Source organism: Callospermophilus lateralis, chromosome 7, assembly GCF_048772815.1.
Source record: "Callospermophilus lateralis isolate mCalLat2 chromosome 7, mCalLat2.hap1, whole genome shotgun sequence".
NCBI lineage: Eukaryota > Metazoa > Chordata > Mammalia > Rodentia > Sciuridae > Callospermophilus > Callospermophilus lateralis.
The window spans coordinates 142,701,436-142,723,088 of NC_135311.1; the positions used below are offsets into that span (position 1 = coordinate 142,701,436).

Below are 21,653 nucleotides of genomic sequence, written 5' to 3' on the forward strand. Positions count from 1 at the left end.
CCGCCCCGCTGCGCGCTCGGTCTAGTCCCTGTCAAGTTCTCCGCAGGCCCCGCCTCCCGCCCGCCCCGTCCCCGCCCCGCTGCGCGCTCGGTCTAGTCCCTGTCAAGTTCTCCGCAGGCCCCGCCTCCCGCCCGCCCCGGCCCCGCCCCGCTGCGCGCTCGGTCTAGTCCCTGTCAAGTTCTCCGCAGGCCCCGCCTCCCGCCCGCCCCGGCCCCGCCCCGCTGCGCGCTCGGTCTAGTCCCTGTCAAGTTCTCCGCAGGCCCCGCCTCCCGCCCGCCCCGTCCCCGCCCCGCTGCGCGCTCGGTCTAGTCCCTGTCAAGTTCTCCGCAGGCCCCGCCTCCCGCCCACCCCGGCCCCGCCCCGCTGCGCGCTCGGTCTAGTCCCTGTCAAGTTCTCCACAAGCAACGCCCTTGTCCGAGTGACGCACAAGGCCTGCGCCGCACGACGAGCCCCCGTCGTGCACCATCAGGCCACGCCCACGGGGGTAGCGTGCGGTGCGAGGTCGCGAAGTTAGGGCCATGGCGCGGGTTGCCGCCCCCCCCGAGGTGATCCGCGCAGCGCAGAAGGACGAGTACTACCGCGGCGGCCTGCGGAGCGCGGCGGGCGGCGCCCTGCACAGCCTGGCGGGTGAGCGCCCGGGAGGACGCGACGGGAGAGGCCGGCGCCACCGCGGCTCGGCCCCAGGCCCTGGCGGCAGGGCGCTGCTCCCCCCGGGCCGCAGCGGGCACCCCGCCCTGGAGACCGGGTCGGCGGCCGCGAGAGGGTGACGGTCAGAATAGGCCGTTTGGACGTGGCGTGTTTATTTGTCAAACACTTTGTCGTACTCTGTGCCGGGCGCTGTTCTCCGTGCTTGTCCAAAGGTCACCCGTTTACTCTAGAAACGTCCCCACAGATCGGACCTGTGGGCGTCACTCTCGCGACAGGCGGGCAAGGGGAGGTCCAGATCGCTCGGCCAGGCAGCTGGAGAGCGAGGCGTGACCGCGCAGGCGGCCTCCAGCCTGTGGCCCAGCGCTGCCTGGACTGGGGCCTTGGGGCGGCGGGCCCTGGAGCGGGCGACAGCTGCAGCGGGTACTTCCAGGAGGGGTCTGTGCCGCAGGCCCAGGCAGGAGGAGGAAGAGCCAAGGGAGGCCAGAAGAGAAGGGTGGTTGAGGGCTTTCTCAGCTTGCAGGAAGGGGAGGAACTTGATCTGGCACTGAGCACCTGGGGAAGTTTGTGGGCCCTCACCCTTAAAGGACCCCACCACTTCCCCAGGAATGATGTGTTTTTCTCTTCTCAGGTGCAAAGAAGTGGTTGGAGTGGAGAAAAGAGATCGAGCTGCTGTCAGACATAGCCTACTTTGGCCTCACCACACTTGCAGGTACCACCCTCAGCAGGCCTTTGGCACTGAGGGATCCACAACCCACCCAAGTCAAAGTCAAAGGATGGGGATGGAATGGGGGCTTCCAGGTAGAGTGAGAAGCTCCTGAAACTAGCCCACATGCAGTCCCAGGAAGGAAGGGACCACAGACCAGAGGAGGAGCTGCCCAGGACTCCCCAGAGCCCAGGGCTCAACCCCCAGCCAGGGGCCTTGCCCTCCATCATTTTTGTCCCTGGAGACCTTCTTCCAGGACTTTGCCCAAGGTGGTGGTTTTTTCAGTGGCTACCTTGGTGACACAAGTGGGTCACAGTGGTCACTCGAGTCCCAGGGGTGCTAGCAGTAATCTCTGATGGGGGAGTGAGAAGGTCAAGCGTGATGGTCATCCTTACAAAGATCTGATAGGCCCTGAGGATTGCCAATTCCATTTTGGGACCCAGCAAAGATCACTGAACACACGCTAAATGCCAGCCAGTTGTAAAGAAGGGGGCCACCCAGGGGTGTCCTGCCACCCTGGAATGCTCTGGTTGCTTATAAACACCACATAACTGCATTGTGTAGTATTGTGGGAGGTGATGAGCTCTTTAGGGGAAAGGGCAGTTTTGAGAAAGAGCATTTCCCAGGGCCAAGAAGACCCTGATAAGGAGGCCTCCTTAGAAGGCTGGGGATGCCCCTGAGAGACAGTAGTTTTGTGATCTTTTAGCTTTTCCTCTGAAAGGTAGGGATGTTGCAAGGACATGGGAAGGGAGAGGTCAGGCAGAGGTAGAAGCAGGGAGACACACAGGAAGAGATGTCAAGGATGCACTATGGGCTTGACCTCAAGAATAGGAGGGCCAGCATGGTTTTCCATGGAGACAGGGAGTGGGGAGCAGGCTTTCCCAGGTGGTCTGGAAGCTGCCTGTTGGTTAGCAGTGAATTAGGGATGATATCTGCTAGGCAGCTGACCTGGAAGCCGGGTATTTGGGAGTGAGCCAGGTCTGGGTTTGCACTGGAGTATTTGGGAGGTAGGGAGCAACAAGACTGAGTCCTACTGCATGGGCAGGGAGTAGAGGGGCAGCAGGGGAGAAAAGGGGAACAAGCACAGGCTCTGAAGAGGACCAGAACCTGGGGAACAGGGAGCACAGGTGTGTTAGCTTTTCATTGCTGCAACAAAAGCAGAAATGTCCAACTTGAAGGAGGAAAGGCTTATTTTGGCTCACTTGGCCCCGTTGCTTTGGGCCTCTAGGCAGGCAGAGCACCGTGGTGGAGAGCATGTAAAGGAGCAGAGCTGTTAGACATGTAGCCGCCAGGAAGCAGAGCAGAGAATAGAGGAAGAGGCCAAGGAATATCCTTAGTGACCTGCCTCCTCCAGCTAGGCCCCAGCTCCTAGTAGCCCACTCAGCTATAAACTTACCAGTGGGTTAGTGCCTCAGTTGCTTCCCAAAAGCCCTATCGCTACATTGGGGACCAAACCTTCAACATATAAATCTGGGGGACTTTCCAGATCCCAATCATAACAGGCCAGATCCCAGGAGCTGAGGGCAGCCTGAGTGTCCCTGAGGTCATAAGGAGGTCATGTTGGCCATGCCCAGGGTTCAGGGAGACATTCTGAAGGGGATGAGTTAAAGGGTAACAGGTGGGACTATGGACTGATGCTCAGGTACAGAAGCTGAGGACAGGCTGACCACAGGAGCCTGTCCCTGCATCAGTGCACACCTGTCCTTGTCCTTCTAGGCTACCAGACGCTTGGGGAGGAGTATGTGGGCATCATCCAGGTGGACCCATCCCAGCGGCATGTGCCCTCCAGGCTCCGCCGTTGTATGCTGGTCACACTTCATGCAGTCCTGCCCTACCTGCTGGACAAGGCCCTGCTGCCCCTGGAGCAGGAGTTGCAGGCTGAAGGTGACAGCATGCGGCCCTCACAGGGTAGCCTGGTGCCCAGTGGGCGTGGCCGGTCAGGGACACGACGATGGGTTCGTCGCCACATGGCTACCCTGACCGAGCAACAGAGGAGGACACTTCAGCGGGCCACCTTCATCCTTAGACAGGGCCTCGCCTGCCTCCATCGCCTCCACATAGCCTGGTTTTATATCCATGGCATCTTCTACCACCTGGCCAAGAGGCTCACAGGGATCACTTATGTAAGTAGAAGAGCCAAGGGCCCCACCTGGACACCTAGACCACTGCTGCAGGGTCTGTGCTAGTGGTCTATGTGATAATGTCATCAGTCAAGTGCTGCAGTCTGAGGTGGGAACGAGACCTCTACTTGGAAAACCAGTTTTTATTCAGTTACATTTTGCTGAAAGACCTGGGGAAGTCCCAACTTCCATGCACTCCAAGGGTAGGGCAAGTCTTTTTTCCTGTGCAGGGCTGCCAGGAGGTGGGGTAGGTCACTAAACACAGAGACCTTGGTCCAGCCTTGGGGCAGATCTGCAGCACGGTCTGGACAGCGGCTGTGCACATCTTATTGCTTTGGGGAGGGAGCAAGTGGTCCCAGTCAGTGCCGAGTGCAGGCTCCAGCCCAGTTCCCAGGGCCCCACTCACACTGTTCTGCAGTCCTGGCACAGGGGCAGTGTCTTGGGTCTTGGTCCAGGGATGTTTCTCCAACAGTTGATCATGTAGAAGCATCTCTGCCAGGCCTCCCTCATCTGCATTTACTGATCGTCTGCTGCTCCTGACAGCCACCCCAACTCTTCCTATCCTGGCTCTCCACTGGCACCCATGGAGCATCTCTCTGCCCCCAGCCTTGGTGCCCTCCCTCCTGGGCTACAATGCTACCTGAGTTTTCAGAAGGGAGGTCATGTTGGCCATGCCCAGGGTTCAGGGTGACATCCTGAAGGGGATGAGTTAAAGGGTGACAGGTGGGACTGGTGGACTGGTCTTGGTCCAGGGAGGAATAGTAGGACCCCAGTACTCTCTTTGGCCACTGCACTGCTGCCTTGAGCCCCTCCCAGGTCCCTCTCAATCTTGCCTGCCCCACCCCACATGAAAGCAGGTCACCAGGATCAGTTGCAGAGTTGTGGTGGGGTCTCAATGTTCAGTGCACCCAGACCTGAAGGTATGTAGTAGGTCCTCACGCCTTGCAGGATCTGGGTAGTTTGCTGAGTGGCTGTTCTCCCCCCTCCAGGGCCACTGTTGGCCAGGCACCGGGCAGGCATGGGGCTCCTCTTCATAAGGGCAGCGGGGCCAGGATGGCCTTGGGGTCTGCCACCTCTATATGTGCTCCCACTCTGGCCCAAGATGCCTATCTGGCTGAATTGACTTGTCTCCACTTTAGGGCCAATGGGCTTTTTCTTCAGGTAACATGGCCATAAGTTACATTACTAGGTACAGGAGAGACTGGGAGTGTGTGTAGGGTCAGAGAGCCATATACCTTGCTAAAATAGGGACATGTCTGTCCCTGTAACAGTGCAGCTGGTGAGGAATGTCCACATGTCCGGCTCCATGTCCCCTCAGCTTCTCTTTGGCCCTTTTCCAGTTAGTCCCTTTTCTCCCCAAAAGGCGGTTACTGGATGACCGCAGAATCTTCACCCACTCCCCTGTCCTGTCCAGCCTCAGGCTCACCCCAATTATGCTGAGGATGGCCAGCAGTCATTCTCCTGCCTAGGGCCTCTTCCCGAGTCTCCCCAAACCCACCCCCAGGCCTGGTCTCATTCTTTGGGCACTCCCAGCACCCTGGGAGGCCTGGGCCTGACAGAACAGGGGCTCTCTCGCAGATTTGGAGTCAGGTCCCCTTCAGGGTGCTGATGGCTCTGGGGCCACCTACCTTGACAGCTGCGGATCCACCACCTGTCAGGAGAGGACCCACGGGCTCGTGCAAGCTACCGGCTGCTGGGGATCGTCTCCCTGCTGCACCTGGCACTCTCCGTGGGGCTGCAGCTGTACGGCTTCAGGCAGAGGCGGCGAGCCAGGAAGGAGTGGAGGCTGCACCGCAATCTGTCCCACCGCAGGTGCGCAAGGGCTATTGGGGTGCTTGGGGATACCGCAAGAACTGGACAGCACTCTGACCTCGACTGCCCTGCCCTCCCCAGGAGCTCCCTGGAAGACAGAGCCGTTTCCCACGCACCACTGTGCACCCTGTGCCTGGAGGAGCGCAGGCACGCGACAGCCACTCCCTGTGGCCACCTTTTCTGCTGGGAGTGCATCACTGAGTGGTGCAGCACCAAGGTGTGTGGCCAGCCCGAGCCCTTCTAAACGTCCCTCTGTCTGGGGTGGAGGGTGGCCTCTTCTAAAAGTGCCCAGGTCAGTTAGGCGTGGAGCCGTGTTTAGGTAGAAGTGCATGTGTTCACCTGCCCAGTCTTGGCTGAGACCTTGAGCAGAAGGCATGTGGTGAGCACAAGGCCCAGGCCATACTGCCCTCACCCTGCCCTGCCAGGCTGCACCCACCAGGGCATCCTTGTGTCCATGCTGGACTCCACTTCTAGCAGGACAGGCACTGAGTGGCAGAGTGCACATGCTGCATCCCCTAGGCAGCGGGACACTTCCCTTGCCGGGAGGGACTACAGAGTTGGCTCTAGCCAGAGAGCTCTTAGGGAGGGCGCCCTGGACATCATGGAGCAGGACAAGGACAGGAGAACTCATTCTTCTGGAAACACGCCCAAGAGACTCAGTAATGCCAGCGGGATGGGCGTTTCTGAGAGCCCAGTGTACCATGTGGAACTCGTGCACAGCAGTGCAGAGGGAGCCCTGTCCCAGCGGGTAGGACCAAGGTGCGTCCAGAATGGGATCTGGTGGGAAGACCTAAAAGAAAGGGTTCAGAGCAGTTCATGTGGCCCAACATCTGTCTTCCTGACGAAGCCTGAAGCCCTCCACAGCTGCCTGCCCAAGCACTGCTGGGCAGATACAATGAAGCTCGGGCAGCAGAATAAGCCCAACAGGAAGGTCCCCAGCACCAGTGGTCCACAGGTGCAGAGGGTGAATGAGGAGCCCCTTGTGTGGTATCCTGAGTGTCCAGGGGCACAGCTGCTGTGGGCCAGAACTGACCATGCCTAGCACCACCACCCTGTCAGAACTGGGGAAGGCTGTTCCATGGTCCTGAGCTGCAGATCATGGGTTCAGCAGGAAGGGGGCAGCCCGTGTGTTGTCAGTGACCCTGCCATCCCCCACAGGCGCAGTGTCCCCTCTGCAGGGAGAAGTTCCCTCCCCAGAAACTGGTCTACCTGAGGCACTACCGCTGACTGTCACCAAACACCCCAGAAAGTGGATGGAGGAACCTCAAGAAGCTTATTCTCGAGATTCACTTGGTTGTACAGAAATTATAGAACCCTTTGCACTGTGTTGCCACATAAAGCTACAACTCCCACCACCAGGCTAGAGGACAAAAAGCTGGTGCTGACGAGGATGACCAGCCTGGCACTATAAGGGCTGCTTTGGCAGGTGGCTGTGGCCCACCAAGGGAGGGGCCAAAGCCCCAGGTTTGGCTCAGCTTAGGGCTTCTTCAGAGGTCCCTCGTTTGGACAAGGTCTCAGGATTCCCTCCCTTCCCCAGCCACACAGTTGAGAACTAATTTCAAAAGTTGTCCAGAAAGAATTTTATTCACTCTGTTGAGCAGAGGACTCTCAGGAGGCAGGAGCTGAGCATCAAGTGGGGAGTGGGCAGTGTGCTCCAGCTGGGTGGTCACAGAGGCCCCCAGCATCCAGGCCAGGCAAGCCCATCTATAGGACTGGGTGTCAAGACCACACAGTAACCAAAAGTCAGTACCTCTGACTAAATATTTGGCACATATTTTTAATTCATGGCGTTTGCTTCCCATTTTTGGCTTTAGCACAAATGGGAAGGAGTCTCCCCAACTGCAGGAGCAGAGCCAGCTTGAGTGAAATTTCCTGTTGTTTTCTTCACATCTTAACTTGCTTCTGCTCTTAGGCTCCTCTGGGGAGCCTAGGTGAGCCAGTGCCCCACACACACACACACACCAAAGGCCCAGGTGGGCAAGCACGCTGCTGTGGCAGCCCCCTCAGCTTGTCCCCAGCCTGCTTCCTGCCTCTATATGATATTTCCAGGGTTTCAAACTTAACTGGTGTCAGAGACAACTTGCAACTTTTAAGAAACTAATTCCACAGAAATGTTGGTCCATGGAGAACAAAGGATTGACCTGGAAGAATCTCATAAAATGTGTAGAGCTGCCCCCGGCAGGACCTCTGGGTTGTGTGGAATGTGGGGCTGAGGCCAGCCAGCAACACTGGCTTTGCTGTGCAGCTGTTCCTAGTGAGCAGGGCCAGCAAACAGCAACAGGCAACTGCCTGCCCTAGGCTGGGAGGAGCACTGGGGATGGGTCCAGGGCTGCTGGCAGCAGAAGCCTCCACAGCCCCTGCAGGGGGCCCGAAGCACAGCTCTGCACAACCATGCTCAACCCTGGACAGATGCACACTGAGTTCCCATCACAGGCAGAGTTTGACAATCCCAGGTGCTGCCTGTACTGCCAGCTACTAGGGAGGCTGAGGAAAGTCTGATGTCAGCCTTGGCAACTTAGACTGTGTGGCAGAGAGAAAAAAATTTACAGGGATCTTGGAGGGTGTGGCTCAGGTACATCACTTGCTTAACAGGCTCAAGGCCCTGGATTCAATCCCCAGAACCACACACACATACAAAAAGTGAACTTTCAGGTACACAGAAGGACTTATATATGACCTCTCAGAGGAGCTCAACTTGAGATCAGAAGTCAACAAAAGACGTCCAGACCATTGGCTCAGTGTCTGAAACCCTGTGTGTGCATGGGAAACCCTGCTGCCAAGGCACCAGAGGGCCAGAGCACTTGTGCCCCCTGCATGGGTGTCTCTTGGCTACCGGCAAAGACTGTTCCCCTCCCGGGGCGGCTGAGAGCAAGCTGGGCCTTGGTGCAAGGACTAGTGCTTTAGATATAGACTATGCAAGCAAAGGACACTGTCTTTAATAAAACTGGAATTAAAAAGTCACTTAGTAAAATGTTTAAGAGTATTTTTTTTTATCATATTAAAAAAGTTGACATGCGGTAGGTTCTATTTCCCTTGTAGAAAATGAAAAGCTGTTATGTTAAACTCACAAACCTGGCCTGCTGACCAGTTTTGGTGTTTCCTTACAGGGGCTGAAAACATTTAGTCAAAAGCAAAACAAACTCTTCATACGTATCAAAGAAATGTGTCAAAATAATCTCAAACAATTAAAATATAATATGTTTATAATTCCAGACCCTCAGAAGCAATCATGGTAGTTAAGAACAAAGTTTTGAGTCATCGTGATAGAGGCCAGCTTGAAAACACCTCCAGTGAGGTGAGGTTTGGAAACTGGCATGAGAACCCCAGAGTTACTTGAAATCAATCACCTGTGCAGCATTACGTTCTCTGGCACGCAGGAATCGGGTTGGCATGGTCCCTCCGGCCTCACTGTGGCTGGGAAACAGCCCCACGCAGAGCAGCCAGCTCCTCTTGTAGCCTCGCTCCTGTCCTCCCTCCCACCCCTTGCTCCTGCGGCTGCTGCCCGCCTGGCCTCTTGAGCCTGCGGTTAATACAATGCCGTCCTTTGAAACATGTGGACACCACTGAAATAGAAATCAATGCAATCTGGTTTAAATGCCAGTTTCTTCAAGAACCTATATTTCGGTTACAAATCATTGAGGCTCCTTTTTAAAAAGAAAATTCAAATCCCTTGTAATCAACTACTTTATGTGAAGAAAAAGGCATTGTTACAATGGCTCAAAACCGTCTTGAACACGTGTGCCAGATTCAGTCCAGCTTCTAACTAGCAAACGTCTTGCCCACGTCCTCCTTCCCTTTGTATCTCCTCTTTCCATGTGTGAATGGTATGTACCGGTATTTAATCATGTGCTGGGAAAACAAACACAAACAAGCTTGAGTTACTTCACAACTGTCCCCCGAGGGGCCACACTTCCCCTAATCTCAACAGCCAAAGGTGCCCCTCAGTCTTCTCTACATGTCACAAGTCATGAAAACTGCCAAAGCCCAGCGGACCTGTCCGAGCCCTACCTGAAATCCCGACTTTCAGGGAATGTTTGGTGAGCCCTGTGTGGGAGGGGAGGGGGTGGCAACACCACCCCGCCTGCAGAGCCCTGGGTTTTAAATTAAGAAGAGCCACTGAGACCCTGCAGGCCCAGGAATGACCTGGCACAACCTGGCACTTTCTCCCCAGCTCCCAGCCAGCTGCCGGAGGCCCCGCTGGTTCCCACGTGGAGATCTGCAGATTTGTGCACACTGCCTCCACGAGGGGGAGCACGGGGTCCTCACCATGCACTAGGCTGTGCTGGCCACTCCTAGCAGGCCCTACCTCCTGCTGCACAGCAGAGACCTGGGCACAGCTCTCCCAGGGCAGTGACAGGACAGAGCACAGCAGCGCTGAAGTCTTTACCTTTATTTGCCTCTTCATTGTGATACAGAAAAGCATGATGAAGTACATCACCAGGATCGGCCAGAACACCGGGACATTGAAAGCCTCGAAGAAGGTGCAGACCATTGCCACCAGGATGCCCTTCGTGGCCGCATGCCTTGACATGAGGAAAGAAGTTAGCAGTGCTACCTGTGGCCAGAATCTGGCAACTGCCAGCCCCCTCTAGCCTCCAGTTTTCCCTATCTTCACCCACAAATGAGCACCACGGGGAGTGGAGCCTGCGTGGCAGCCTGTGGCACTGTGTGAACTAACTGTGTGTGCGCACTACCCTGAGCCTTAACCGCGTCATCCTTTCAGTCCCTCAAGCTGAAAAAGCCTTAAACTTACACAAAGTACAACATGCCATGCTGAAGCCGATGCACCCGTGTGCTGCCCAGGCCTGCTGTCTGACCCGAGGTCCCAGCATGTGATGCCCTCACTTCCAATAGATTCCACACTCCCTGCTTCCAGGGACCATGATCCCCGGCCCTGCACTCCCTCTCCCCAACTGCCCCACACTCCAGCACCTCACACTATGTCCCATGCCCAGTGCCAGGGCTGCAGGATTAGTGCCTGTAGCTGGAGGAACCCAGTTGGTTCAATCTAGTGACCCAACAAAGACTTCAGTTCCTCCTGGGTCCCAGAACAGGGGTCCCAGAAACAGGACAGAGGGCTAGTCACAGAGCTCCCGACCCTCCGGCAGAGGGGTACATGAGGAGCTGGGTCCAACCACATGTCCCTGCATCACACTCCTCCTTCCCTCCTTCTAGCTACACGGGACCTAGTGTACACAAGGACCAGCCCCTGAGGGTAGGCCCAGACCCATCACCAACATGGCCACCTCTCTCAGGAACTAGGCAGGGGCTGGGCTCAGTGGCAGAGCGCTTGCCTAGCACATGTGAGGCACTGGGTTCTATCCTTAGCACCACATAAAAACAAATAAGATAAAGGCATTCAGTCCATCTATAACTACAAAATAAAAAAAAATAAAAAAAATAAAAAGAATTAGGCAGGCAGAAAATCAGTCCAACTCTACTGGCCATGAGAGGCCACAGGGCCCAGAGGGCAGCTGCCTGGGCCTGCCCTTCTGCGGCTGAAGCATGAAGAGAGCAGCTCCCTACCTCTCAGAACAAGCCTCATGCCTGCCAGCTCCAGACATCACAAGGTGGCAGTCTGCCCCACACCCACCCAGCCAACACATTTTGGGTGAATGAACATTGCAAAAAAATCGGCACACCAAACCCACTCCTTTAAGAAGTCTTAACTGGTGGCTGACTAGAACAAACTAACTTTTCTCAGTCTCCTCAGCCATACTCAAGCACAGGCCAGACAGACACCTTTCAGAGTCAGAGGTGCAGTCAAGTGTGGCACAGCACAGGAGGGCATCTATGGGGGACAGTTCACTGCATGCTTCACAGCAGCTAACAGGATCGTGACTGTTCCCAACACAAAGACGTGGCAAATACCTGCAGTAATGGACGTGCCAGCTTCCTGATCTGACAGGTACATGTTGTACACATGCACTGACATGCCACATTGTACCCCGTCAGCACACAGTCACCATGTGTCAAATACAAATACAGCTTAAAAAGTTTAATAGGAAAAAAAAAATAGCTCACCAAAATTTAAACTCTGGAAGCCTTCGAATGAAGGGGCGAAATTCCTCATTCTGTTTGGTTGGTAAGGAAGGGCCATCATCTGAAAGGCAGATTACCAATCCGAGATATAGCACTTGCCTCTCATCTTTTTATTTCTATCACTACATTCAGAAGCTTTCCCTAAAAGTTTTAATTAGCAGGCCTCACATTCGGAAATAGATTCACATTATTTAGCCAAAGATAAAATGGGGGTCTACTGCCAATTTACAAATCAATTCAATGCTTTAAAAGATTCAATTTAGACTTTCTTTTGAAAGACTTCTACACATTTTGTATGCATAAAAAGAATTCAATTACACACAGATTTTTTGTCAATTACATGACATCAAGAAAACAAAGGGACTGGGGATGGAGCTCAGTGGCAGAATGCTTGCCTGGCATGTTCCATCCCTAGTACCACAAAAAAAAAAAAAAAACAAGGAAGAATTACATTTACACAAAACAAGCAGTAGAGAATGCAGGCAGGCTGTATCCTTGCCCACAAGAACACTGTGGGACTGCGGTGAGCTGCTGCGGGCCATGCTCTGCTCATCCACCACACCTTGTTTACAGAGAGAGAAACTGAGGCCCCAGGAAAGGGTCTTCTCTAGTCTCCTTCAGATAGCAATTAAAGGGAAGGGGCTGTACTTCCTTTAGTGTTTCATTAATTATTCTATAAAGAAAAAACCACAGACTTCTGGTCTTCAACTCAAACCCCACTCTGGAGCACCTCCCACAACAGAGGACCCTGGGGCCCAGGCAGCCAGTGTGCCCTGACAGCATCACCCATTGTCTGTGCCCCCAGCCCCTCCCTGGCCCAGGCAGGGCAGGAACAGCAGGAACCTCGCAGACATGACACAAACACGCCAAGCACATTTCACTTTCTCAGAAACCAGGGAGTGCTTGCCACCTCACCCCAGCCTGGCCACCAGCAGCCAGGGTCTAGTGGTCTGTGCTGATCCTAGCAGAGAGCCCGTGTAAACCTCTGGTCACCTGAGAAGCCAAATGGTAAGTCCTACGGCAGGGCCAGGATGGGCTGCCTATAGAAGGTAGAAACCTAGAGGCAGGCTCAGCGCCTCTTCCGTTGGTCCCCTTCTCTGCCAGATAACCCATATGCCTCAGTCTCCTCATCCATAAAACGGGGACATCAGTGAACCCCCGACAAGGCTGTATGAAGGCTGAGTGCTCTTGCTAGCCCACTACCACAGGAACCTGCAAGCACCTGGAGCACAGCCCTGCCCCTCCCTGGAGTGCGTGCGGCTCCCCAGGAAGGCACAGAGGCACCCACTGCCCACACAGCACTGGGGATGGCCTCTGCTTTACCTGAGTCTTCCATTAAGGAAGGGTCCACTTTGGGAGAAAGGAACGCTATGAAAAGATTTAGATGGTAGATTCCCAGGGCGTAGGTCACGATGTACCAACCCTGCAAGAGAAGGAAGCACAGCGTTAGTGAGCAGCCCACCCGCGCAGCCCGAAGTGCTTCACTAGGCCTGTGCCCCTTAACCTGGACTAACGTGGCAACAGCAAGAGACGCCAGCTTAAGTGACAATGGAAATGTCCATGGTGACCATTTACCTCAAATTACTCTGTGGGTCTTGAGACTAATGTGATGACCCAGGGTCCAGGCAGCAAACTCCTTCAAGTGTCCCACTAGATGCACGTGACACCTGCAGCCAAGGGTTCCCAACCAGAAGTGCAACAGAAAAAGAGGCTTTCCTCAAAAAACACAGGCCTGCCGTACACCATGGGGCTGGGGTGTGGCCTGACACCCCAGGGGACACTGGCCTGCACTCCTGGCCACAAACCCCGCGGGGAGCAGATTCACATGAGACCCAAGACATAATCTCAGCTGGTAGCAAAGACAAGGTGGCTGGTGCTCCCCTGATGGATAAGTAGTGCCTGCCTGCAGGTTCCCAGGACCAGAATATGAGGACATCAATCGAGGACAAGGGTTACAGAAATTTCTGAGCCAAGCCTTCCTTAGAGATGCCAAGAACTGAGAACCTATGGCAGGCACTACGTGCAACACGCCAAAGCACCAAGCTCCTCCTGGGGAATACTATAACTGTATTCTCAGTCTTCAAAGCCTGCACTTTTTCATAAACAAGAGGAAATCTTTCTGCAGAAAAGTTTTAAATCAGACAACTACAAAGTAGGTACGAAAAATCCCCTTAATGCAAAGTATAACCACATGTAGGGCCAAGCCTTGAGGGCCACCAGATCAGACACAAATCTGCCTCCGAATAGAGTGGAACTAACCTTTGTGTGCTGCCCCCCACCCTCCGCACCACCACCACACCCCTAACTCAAGGCTGCTGGACCAGTCTTTCCGTTAGTGAATGGGCCAAGTTCCAATTTTTTAAAAATCAACACCAATTCCAGACATTCTCTACAGACTGGGTTCTGCTATGATACATAAGAAAAGCCACCACCTTCATACCAATCCAAGTTGGTTCACTCACAGGAACAAACGATGAATGAGAACAAAACTCAAGCTCTACATTCAATGTTTGTTATCTTTTTTTTAAAACATTTATTTATTAGTTTTAGGTGGGCACAATATCTTTATTTTACATTTATGTGGTGCTGAGGATCGAACCCAGTGCTTGTGCATGCCAGGTGAACACTCTACCACTGAGACACAGCCCCAGCCTGGTATTTTGTTTTCTTGGTACTAGAGAATGAACCCAGGCTGCTGCACCACTGAGCCATACCACTAGTCCTTTTTACTTTTTGAGACATGGCCTCATTAAGTTGCTGAGGCTGGCCTCAAGATTAGATCCTCCTGCCTCTGCCTCCTGAGTCACTGGGATCCCAGGTGTGGCCACCACACCCAGCTTATACTCAATTTAAGTGAGAATTTCACATAGCTCCAGACACATGGTTGAGTCCAAAAAACCTGTCCATTCATGGGCTGAGAACCTCCCAAGTCCAAGAAGGTAGCAGGAAGGAAGGTATGCTTTAAATGAGGACATCTCTTCTGGAACTCTGGAGAAAAGGCTTTTAACCTGTACAACCTCCGAGCCTACAAATAAGAAACAGTCTCCTCTCCAGGTGTGCAAGGAGTCCCTGAGGACAGGTGTTCATTAGGAAACATCAAGTGGATGCACTGCCCTGGGGGTGTCCACTGGCAGCCCAGGGATGAGCAGACCTGCCTCAGGCTGCCACACCACTCACTCCACAGACCACAGCGAACTCACTCGGCTCTTCGGCCCCATAAAAGGCATCATGAAACAGCTAAACCCTGTAAATGCCCACGTCTTCATCAACAAATGAGGTATCTGCCACAGAACGTTATCTGTGCCTGAGGTTCAGGTGGGTGGCGGGGGGGATGACAGGATAAGGGGATGAGAAAGCCCATGGTCCAGAGCAGGTCACTCAAGGGCAGAACACAGGCAGAGGTCAAGATTGGCCTGTGCACTGGGAACTCCAGCTACAGAATGAGACAAGCAAGGTGAATCATAAACAATCCTCTTTAAAAAGTAAGACAGTCTCTGAAATTTTCATCTTTGTACATTGGTGCTGAAAAAGTGCTTATAGATTGTTTCCTTCTCGATACTGGATCACCAACGTCCCAACCAACACCACATCCGATATAAGAGTCCACACCTACCTGTAGCAGGTAAACTCTAATCATGTAGACAAAGCTCAAGCCCAGTGTCACCACCCACCGCACAGCTGTGTAAGGTGTGGACTTGTCCAGCCAGGACTGATAAATCTAAAGAGACAAGGGTTAAACAGCATTAGGTCCACCCTGGAACTCTCACAACTTTGCTACAAAGTGTACTTCTCACTATAGTTGCTTTTATTTTTGGCTATACTGAAAAAGGAACCCAGGTCCTCACACATGCTAGGCCAGTGCTCTGTAACTGAGTCACATCCCCAGCCCTTGTTTCAAATTTTACTTTGAGACAGAGTCTCATTAAACTGGCCTCAAACTTGTGATCCTCCTGCTTCAGCCTCCCCAATATATGGAATTACAGGCACATGACACCATACCCAGCTAGAATTAGTTTTAAATTTTCAAAAGAGGGGCTAGGATTGTGGCTCAGCAGTAAAGCGCTCGCCTAGCTTGGGCGGGAGCCAGGTTCGATCCTCAGCACCACATAAAAACAAAGGCATTGTGTTGTGTCCATCTACACCAAAAAATTAATATTTTAAAAAAAATTTTCAAGAGTTCATTAAAACAGCAATAAATATACATGTCAGCACAAAGCAGTGACAATTCAAAATTTACAATAATTCCTAAAGTGGCTCACCTCCTCAACAAAAAAACTATAAAACAACCAAAATTAGAAGATAGTACTGCAGCATTAGCACAAAGATATCATTATGGGTGAGACCAATTTCACCCCAATTAAAAGGACATCAACTGAAAAGGAGAAGGCATCCATCTTGAAGTCACCATCCCATACAACAGGTTTCACAACCCAAGTCCTGACCCAAAGCCTGCTCCTCCCACGGGCGTCTCCTAAGGTACTGGAATCTCCCACTGGCCCAGCAACCCCAGGTTGGTACTGCCTTCACTCACAAGGGGCCAGCCACAGCCTGACCACAGTAGCCAGAGCTCACATGTGATGTGCACCAAGGCAGCTGTGGACATTACTAAGGGAGCGCTTCATTTTTCATACACATACATGTTTATTTTAATTTTAAAATTTAAATTGTGAAAATTTTCAAAGAATCATAAAATGAGACCACGCACATTCATCACCCAGATTCATTAATTAAATAGTTTGCTGTATACTACTTTAAAAGTTGATAAATTTGTCAGGAGTGGTGGTACATGCCTATAATTCTAGCAGCTCAGGAGGCTAAGGCAGGATCTCGAGTTCACAGCCAGCCTCAGCAACTTAGCAAGACCCTAAGCAACTCAATGAGACCCTGTCTCTAAATAAAATACAAAAAAGGCCTGGGAATGTGGCTCAGTGAGTGCCCTGGGTTCAATCCCCAGTACCAAAAAAAAAAAAAATTGATAAATTTTTTATTGAGTTAAAAGAATCAGCATCAAAAAGTGTTCACTAAATTAGACTTCTAGACTCAAGTTCAAGCACGAAGTGTTCCCATAGCTCCAACCCCACCACTCCACCAAGCAGCCCAGACAGCCACAGCATGGTGACCCACATCCACCTAGGCCAGTGCTAAGGACGCAGCACCCAACAGCCATGCGCAGGCCAAGAAGGTGAGGCCTGCAGGGAAAACTACGTGTGGGTGGCAGAAGAAGACCAGCAAGAGCAGAGCAAAGGCCACCAGCCATATCTGCAGAGCATTTTTAAAAGTTGCTAAAAAGAAAATTAAAAAGGGCTGGGAGTGTAGCTCAGGGCTAGAGCACCTGCCTCACATGCACAAGGCCCCAGCTCCATCCCCAGCACCACAAAAAAAACCACACATACACGTGGCCAATGTGGCCAAGACCACATGTGGCCCCTAGCCAGCACCTGGATTCTCCTCTACCAGGCCTTTCTGGAAAACATGCGTGCAAGAGTTCACAGGAGAGCAGAGCCCAACATAGAGCACAGTGTCAGGTAGGGCCAGCTAGTGCTTAGCTCTCCTCAGCAATGCAGCAAACTCACACGCTTGAGGATGTGTCAGGAGCCAAAACTTCTCTTCCAAATATTTACACTGATCTACAAATGCACCAACCTGTCCGAGTCGTGTGAAAAATCTGTACACCACTGATGGCTTCCCATGGACTGAATCTCCAACACTGTCCCCTTCAGACATTCTGTAACTAGAAAAACACAAAATACTATTAAATCAAATAAAAAGTACTCAAAGATTTGAAAATTTGTTGACCAATCTGTCAAGGTTTTCCCATACTCATTATTTCATCCAAACCATTTCTTTATGTTTTTACACTGAATTATACAGGACAAAGAAACAAGCAGGTGACAAGCTCTGGTGGAGAAAAGGACAGAGCAAGCTGATGTGCTAAGCAGCACTGGAGAACTGTTTTCTACTGCCAGCACCACAATCTCTCTCCCCAACCCTTCTCTCTCCAGGAGTGCTGTCCACCCTAACCTGTTGAGCTTGGAGTCTCCTGGTGAGTCCACAGGAAGTACCCTCCAGGTACTTCTTCCTTTAGGATCCCCAGCTTCCCGCAAGCACCCTGTCTTCTCTATGGCCTGTCCTGGGTTTATCCTCCATCAACTCAAAGATGTCATCCAGGACTCCAGGTAGCCCATCTATCTGTGTCCCAGTTTCTTATCTGAAAACTGGAAGTAATCCTATCTGCTCATGACTCTTTCGACATGCTGTTGTGATCCCAGGCAGAATTCACCTGTTGAGAACCCACGTGCCAAAACCCAGGTCCTCACATTGTCCCACTTAATTCCCACATGGCTGAGAGAAGGGGCATCATTATCCACATTTCACAAAGAAGTCCAAGGTCATGCCACAACTCTGCTCCTGAGCAGGCCTAGAGCCCAGCCTTACACCTGGTTCCTGAGCATGGACTCAGGGGTCCACCACTCTTCAAGAGACACTGCTAAATAACTGGGACTCTCCCACTTTAAAGACAAGGCACTTGTGGGCCCTAAGATAGGGAAGGCAGGGCTCACCCCCCACCCAAATCTGTGGGTGACAACTGCACAACTCCCTCTGCAACTATCATGACAGTGAAAAGGAGAAACAGACTCCACTGTCAGGCTTAAGTTCCACTTATGTTGAGCAGAAAAGGTCCTCAGCAGAGCCCCCTGGCCACTTAGCCAGCCCATTTCCCATCTGCAAAATGAAGCCCTATTAAGCACCAGACACAAGGACAATCTTCATTCCACAGCAAGCCTTGTGGCTACTGTTACTGCTCCCACTCACAGAAGAGAGAACAGGCTCACAAAGGCCAGGGTGCTGTCCCCAGCAATCAGCCATGTGCAATGGGGCTGGAACCAGAACCCACACCTGCCTAAGTCCAAAACCTTCTAACCACATCTTCACTGTGAGCACTGGGAAAACCCTCCTTCTGAAGTGGAAGTCAACAAGCCACCTGATGAGTCCCTAGGTCTTAGTGGACAGCTTTCTAATCACAACCTAAACACAGGCTTGCAGCTGAACAGGCCACAGTGTCCAGTCTTTAGCATGTATGCATTTCCAGGACCCAAGAGCACAGTGCCCAGAGCTGTCCAAGAAATGCCCTTTAGTCAGGAGAGCCTTGTAAACCAAAGACACACAATGTAACTAAAAGTTCATTATGGCTCCCAAGTCCTCCTGATCCCTTCTGGGAAGAGCATCTTTACACTTCACCAGAGGGGTTCCCAGTTTAAATAAAGGCTACATTACATGCACATCTAGACTGACCACCCTCCTTACACCAAAGCCCAGCCTGCAGAAAGCTACTTTACTCATAGTCTTCATCATGTAGGGCTTTCAAACTTTTCCTCATTTTACTCTAACCAATTGTTTACTGAAAAAACACTTTTGTGTGAATTGAAGTGCCAAAAGTAATATTAGAAACAAAATACCTGGCTATCCCATTAAAGTATGTACTAGAAGCTAACTACTTAAAACTTTTTACTCTACAGGCTGATGTGAGAAACTCACTAAAACATGCATTAGTCACAAACTGATTATCTAACAAGCATACATATGAAAATATGACTTTACACCTTTTTTTCCTGTGCTGGGGATGGAGCCAGGGCCCCACACGTGCTAGGCAAGTTCTCTGCCACTGAGCTGCACCTCAGCCATGACTCCACATCTCAACTGAACCTGCTGCCAATGACATGCGAGTGGCACTGTAACATGATCAAGAATGTGAACTTTGGAGTACAACCAGCACTGCACTTCCCAGCAGCAGGACCTGAGTGAGCCACCTAAGAATGTGTGGGGCTGGTTCTGCAGGATGGTCACAGCACTTGTGGCACTCTATGCCCAGGCTTCCCAAGGAGCTCTGGCAGCGCATGGAGAGCCTGCAAGCCTGGCACCATGCGTGTGCCGGCCCGCAAACACGTCAGACTAGTTCCTGGATTAGGGCAGCCCTCACACCAGCTGTTCTGTCTGCAATTCTCTTCCTTCTGCTCAGTGTAAAGGTCACCTCCTCCTCAGAGAGGCCTGATTGTTGTCCAAACTGACCACCAGTCCCTAATGTTTTTATTTTGTGCAGCAATTGTTTCTGATGCCTTTTAGTTTATTTTTCAATCTCCTCCCACTACAGTGCAAGCTCCTGAGGAGGCCCCTGTCTGGGTCACAGCTGGGCCTTACCACCTGGAAGTGCCCATTACATAAAAGAAAGTCAATCAATTACCTTTCAATGTAATTGCTTTACACTCAAAGAAAACGAGACAAAACCATTCCAGGCAGAGACAACTAAGTACCCACCAGAAACTGTACAGAATGTTCTCCATGTGCCTTGTTCTAGAACCCATTAGTTGGCTACTTTCTATGATCCATCACTCCTAAACTAGGACTGCACAGAAAGAAGCCCTCTGCCTAGCCTCTGGGGTCAATTCCTCCTGGACAAGAAATGGTCACTGACTCCAGGCACCATGCAAGCCCCTGTGCTATTCTCTCCCTGGAATACTCTTCTTGTCCCTACTCTTGGTTATTCCAAGGCCTCATTCCAGACTGGGCACCTAGATCCCATCTGGCCTTTATACCCCTACCTGCACTCCAGTCACCTGTTAACATCATGACCGTCACTGGCTAAGTCTCAATTACTGAGGACACTTTACTCACTTATGGGAAAATTCCATTTTACCATGAAGTGGAAAGTCAACCCAATTAAAACTGAGCAGTGCCAGGACAAATAGCCAGTCTCCGCTCTGAAAAGGAAGAAGTGCCACTGAATGTTCTCGGGACGAAGGCAGCCCTCTGGACTCTAAGATCCTGCCTAGGAAGCAAACACTGACTCCATCGGAGGACACCGACGGGCAGTCACCTGCAGGACTCAAGCCCTCACGCTCAGCCCGAACCACTACCACCAAACGCTCCTGGCCGACACCGGGGCTTCCCTGAGCCCCTTCAGCACCGTCTTCTGCCTCGGGAGAACAGGTATTGGGGAAGTGGTCACCCGCCACAAACCATCCCAACTCCAACTGTGCGGGCGGCAACAGGCCACTCTCCCCAGAAGCCCCGCCCAGTGGGGGAAAAGAAGCGGCCGAGGAGGGCAGGACCGCGGCCCGCTCCCGGGGTCGGCCAGTCTCCGCGCGGGTGCCTCCTGGGGCTCGGTCAGCTCCTCCCGGGACTCGGCCAGTCTCCGCGCGGTCCCTCCTGGGGCTCGGCCAGTCTCCGCGCGAGTCCTCCCGGGGTTCGGCCAGTCTCCGCGCGGGTCCTCCCCGGGCTCGGCCAGTCCCCGCGCGGCCCGGCTGACCCTCCCTGGCCCCGCCCGCCCGCAGCCTTGACAGCCCGAGGGAGGCGGAGGCGGCGCCGCCCGGCCGCCCCGCGCCACCAGCCCACCCCCGGCACCTCGCAGCTCCGCTGCGGCCGAGCCGCGGTCTCCCTCACGGCCGCAGAAGGAGGACGGCGGGCAGGACTGCCGCCGGCGCTCACTCAGGCTCCGGGAAGCTGCACGGGAACTTCCGCTCCGTCCTGCGGCGCCGCCTCCGGCCTCCAAGATGGCCGCGGGGCGGGGCCAGGAGCTCCAACCATTTCCGCTTCCGGTGCGGACACCGCGGCCGTTGGCGAGCGGTTCCCCCGGCGGAAGGAGCGAGCTGACGGAAGTCGCCGCACTGCACAGGCGCAGTGGCGTCCGCGGGCTCCGGTCCGAACGCTCCGCTCCGGAGAATTCTATAGCGCGGACTGGCCGAGGCCACGCCCCCTAACGACCCGAGGCCAATGGCCGACGGCGTGGCTGGTTGCTAGTGAAGCTCTGGCAGCAAGATGGCGGCGTCCGACGAGAGCAGCCCGGCTTCGCTCCCTCAGCGACGGGATCCTTCCGGGCGGCCTCCACGGAACGGTACGGACTGCGCCGCGTCGGGAGCATACCCCCTCTGCGAGGACGAGGCCCAAGAGCTCCGGAGCTCGCGGCCGCCAGGGTCTGAACCTGCTGCCGGCCGCCCAGACACCGGGGTGGCGAAGCTGTGGGCTCGCGGGCGGCGGGGCTGCACCGGTGGGCGCCGCGCAGCCGAGGCCGAGCCGGGCGGGCGCGCAAGGCCCCCCACCTCCCACCCGACGCGGGGCCCCGGAAACGTAGGCCGCGAGATGCAGACTCTAATAGGGGTTGACCCCAAGCCGGGAGAAGCAAGACCAGCTTGAACCCAGAGTCTGCGCGGGTCGCGAGGTGGAAACTGGCCCGAGATCAGCGCACAGCCAGAGCTGGGGGTTCGCCCCTGCCTGGGCGGGCGGCGGGCGCTCCACCCGGAATTGGGAATGGGGATGGTGCCCAAAGCTGAATG

The 21,653-nt window shown here is 53.5% G+C and overlaps 3 protein-coding genes across 5 annotated transcripts in view; 2 read left to right on the forward strand and 1 right to left on the reverse strand.

Moving 5' to 3' along the window:
• The first annotated feature begins 425 nt into the window (after positions 1 to 425).
• On the forward strand, positions 426 to 8,254 carry Pex10 (peroxisomal biogenesis factor 10). Its single transcript, XM_076861472.2, has 6 exons — positions 426 to 627; positions 1,277 to 1,357; positions 3,068 to 3,474; positions 5,108 to 5,283; positions 5,365 to 5,500; positions 6,442 to 8,254. The coding sequence occupies exons 1-6, from the start codon at positions 519 to 521 to the stop codon at positions 6,508 to 6,510; spliced, it is 978 nt and encodes a 325-aa protein (XP_076717587.2). The 5' UTR covers positions 426 to 518; the 3' UTR covers positions 6,511 to 8,254.
• A 209-nt stretch (positions 8,255 to 8,463) lies between these two features.
• On the reverse strand, positions 8,464 to 20,891 carry Rer1 (retention in endoplasmic reticulum sorting receptor 1). Of its 3 annotated transcripts, none has more exons than XM_076861474.2 (7): positions 20,809 to 20,891; positions 16,969 to 17,056; positions 14,939 to 15,043; positions 12,649 to 12,748; positions 11,308 to 11,386; positions 9,671 to 9,806; positions 8,464 to 9,132 (listed from the first exon to the last, which is right to left on the reverse strand). In XM_076861474.2, the coding sequence occupies exons 2-7, from the start codon at positions 17,047 to 17,049 to the stop codon at positions 9,043 to 9,045; spliced, it is 591 nt and encodes a 196-aa protein (XP_076717589.1). In that variant the 5' UTR covers positions 17,050 to 17,056; positions 20,809 to 20,891; the 3' UTR covers positions 8,464 to 9,042. The 3 variants fall into 3 exon arrangements, with proteins under 3 accessions (XP_076717589.1, XP_076717588.1, XP_076717590.1); XM_076861473.2 differs by having other exon boundaries at positions 20,725 to 20,884; XM_076861475.2 differs by lacking the exon at positions 20,809 to 20,891 and adding an exon at positions 17,347 to 20,612.
• Positions 20,892 to 21,062: 171 nt separating this feature from the next.
• Morn1 (MORN repeat containing 1) overlaps positions 21,063 to 21,653 on the forward strand; it is a 50,801-nt gene continuing 50,210 nt past the window's right edge. The window contains exon 1 of the mRNA XM_076862678.2: positions 21,063 to 21,214. Coding sequence (XP_076718793.2) covers positions 21,139 to 21,214 — 76 coding nt within the window. The 5' untranslated portion in view covers positions 21,063 to 21,138. The remainder of the gene's footprint in view (positions 21,215 to 21,653) is intronic.

Coding starts and splice junctions, on each gene's coding strand:
- Pex10 (XM_076861472.2), top strand. CDS start 519: ATGGCGCGGGTTGCCGCCCCCCCCGAGGTGATCCGCGCAGCGCAGAAG. Junction 3,475..5,107: donor GGCTCACAGGGATCACTTAT/GTAAGTAGAAGA, acceptor CTACCTTGACAG/CTGCGGATCCACCACCTGTC. Junction 5,501..6,441: donor CTGAGTGGTGCAGCACCAAG/GTGTGTGGCCAG, acceptor CATCCCCCACAG/GCGCAGTGTCCCCTCTGCAG.
- Rer1 (XM_076861474.2), bottom strand. CDS start 17,049: ATGTCTGAAGGGGACAGTGTTGGAGATTCAGTCCATGGGAAGCCATCA. Junction 12,749..14,938: donor TTAGAGTTTACCTGCTACAG/GTAGGTGTGGAC, acceptor CTTCTCTTGCAG/GGTTGGTACATCGTGACCTA. Junction 9,133..9,670: donor CAATGAAGAGGCAAATAAAG/GTAAAGACTTCA, acceptor TTGTTTTCCCAG/CACATGATTAAATACCGGTA.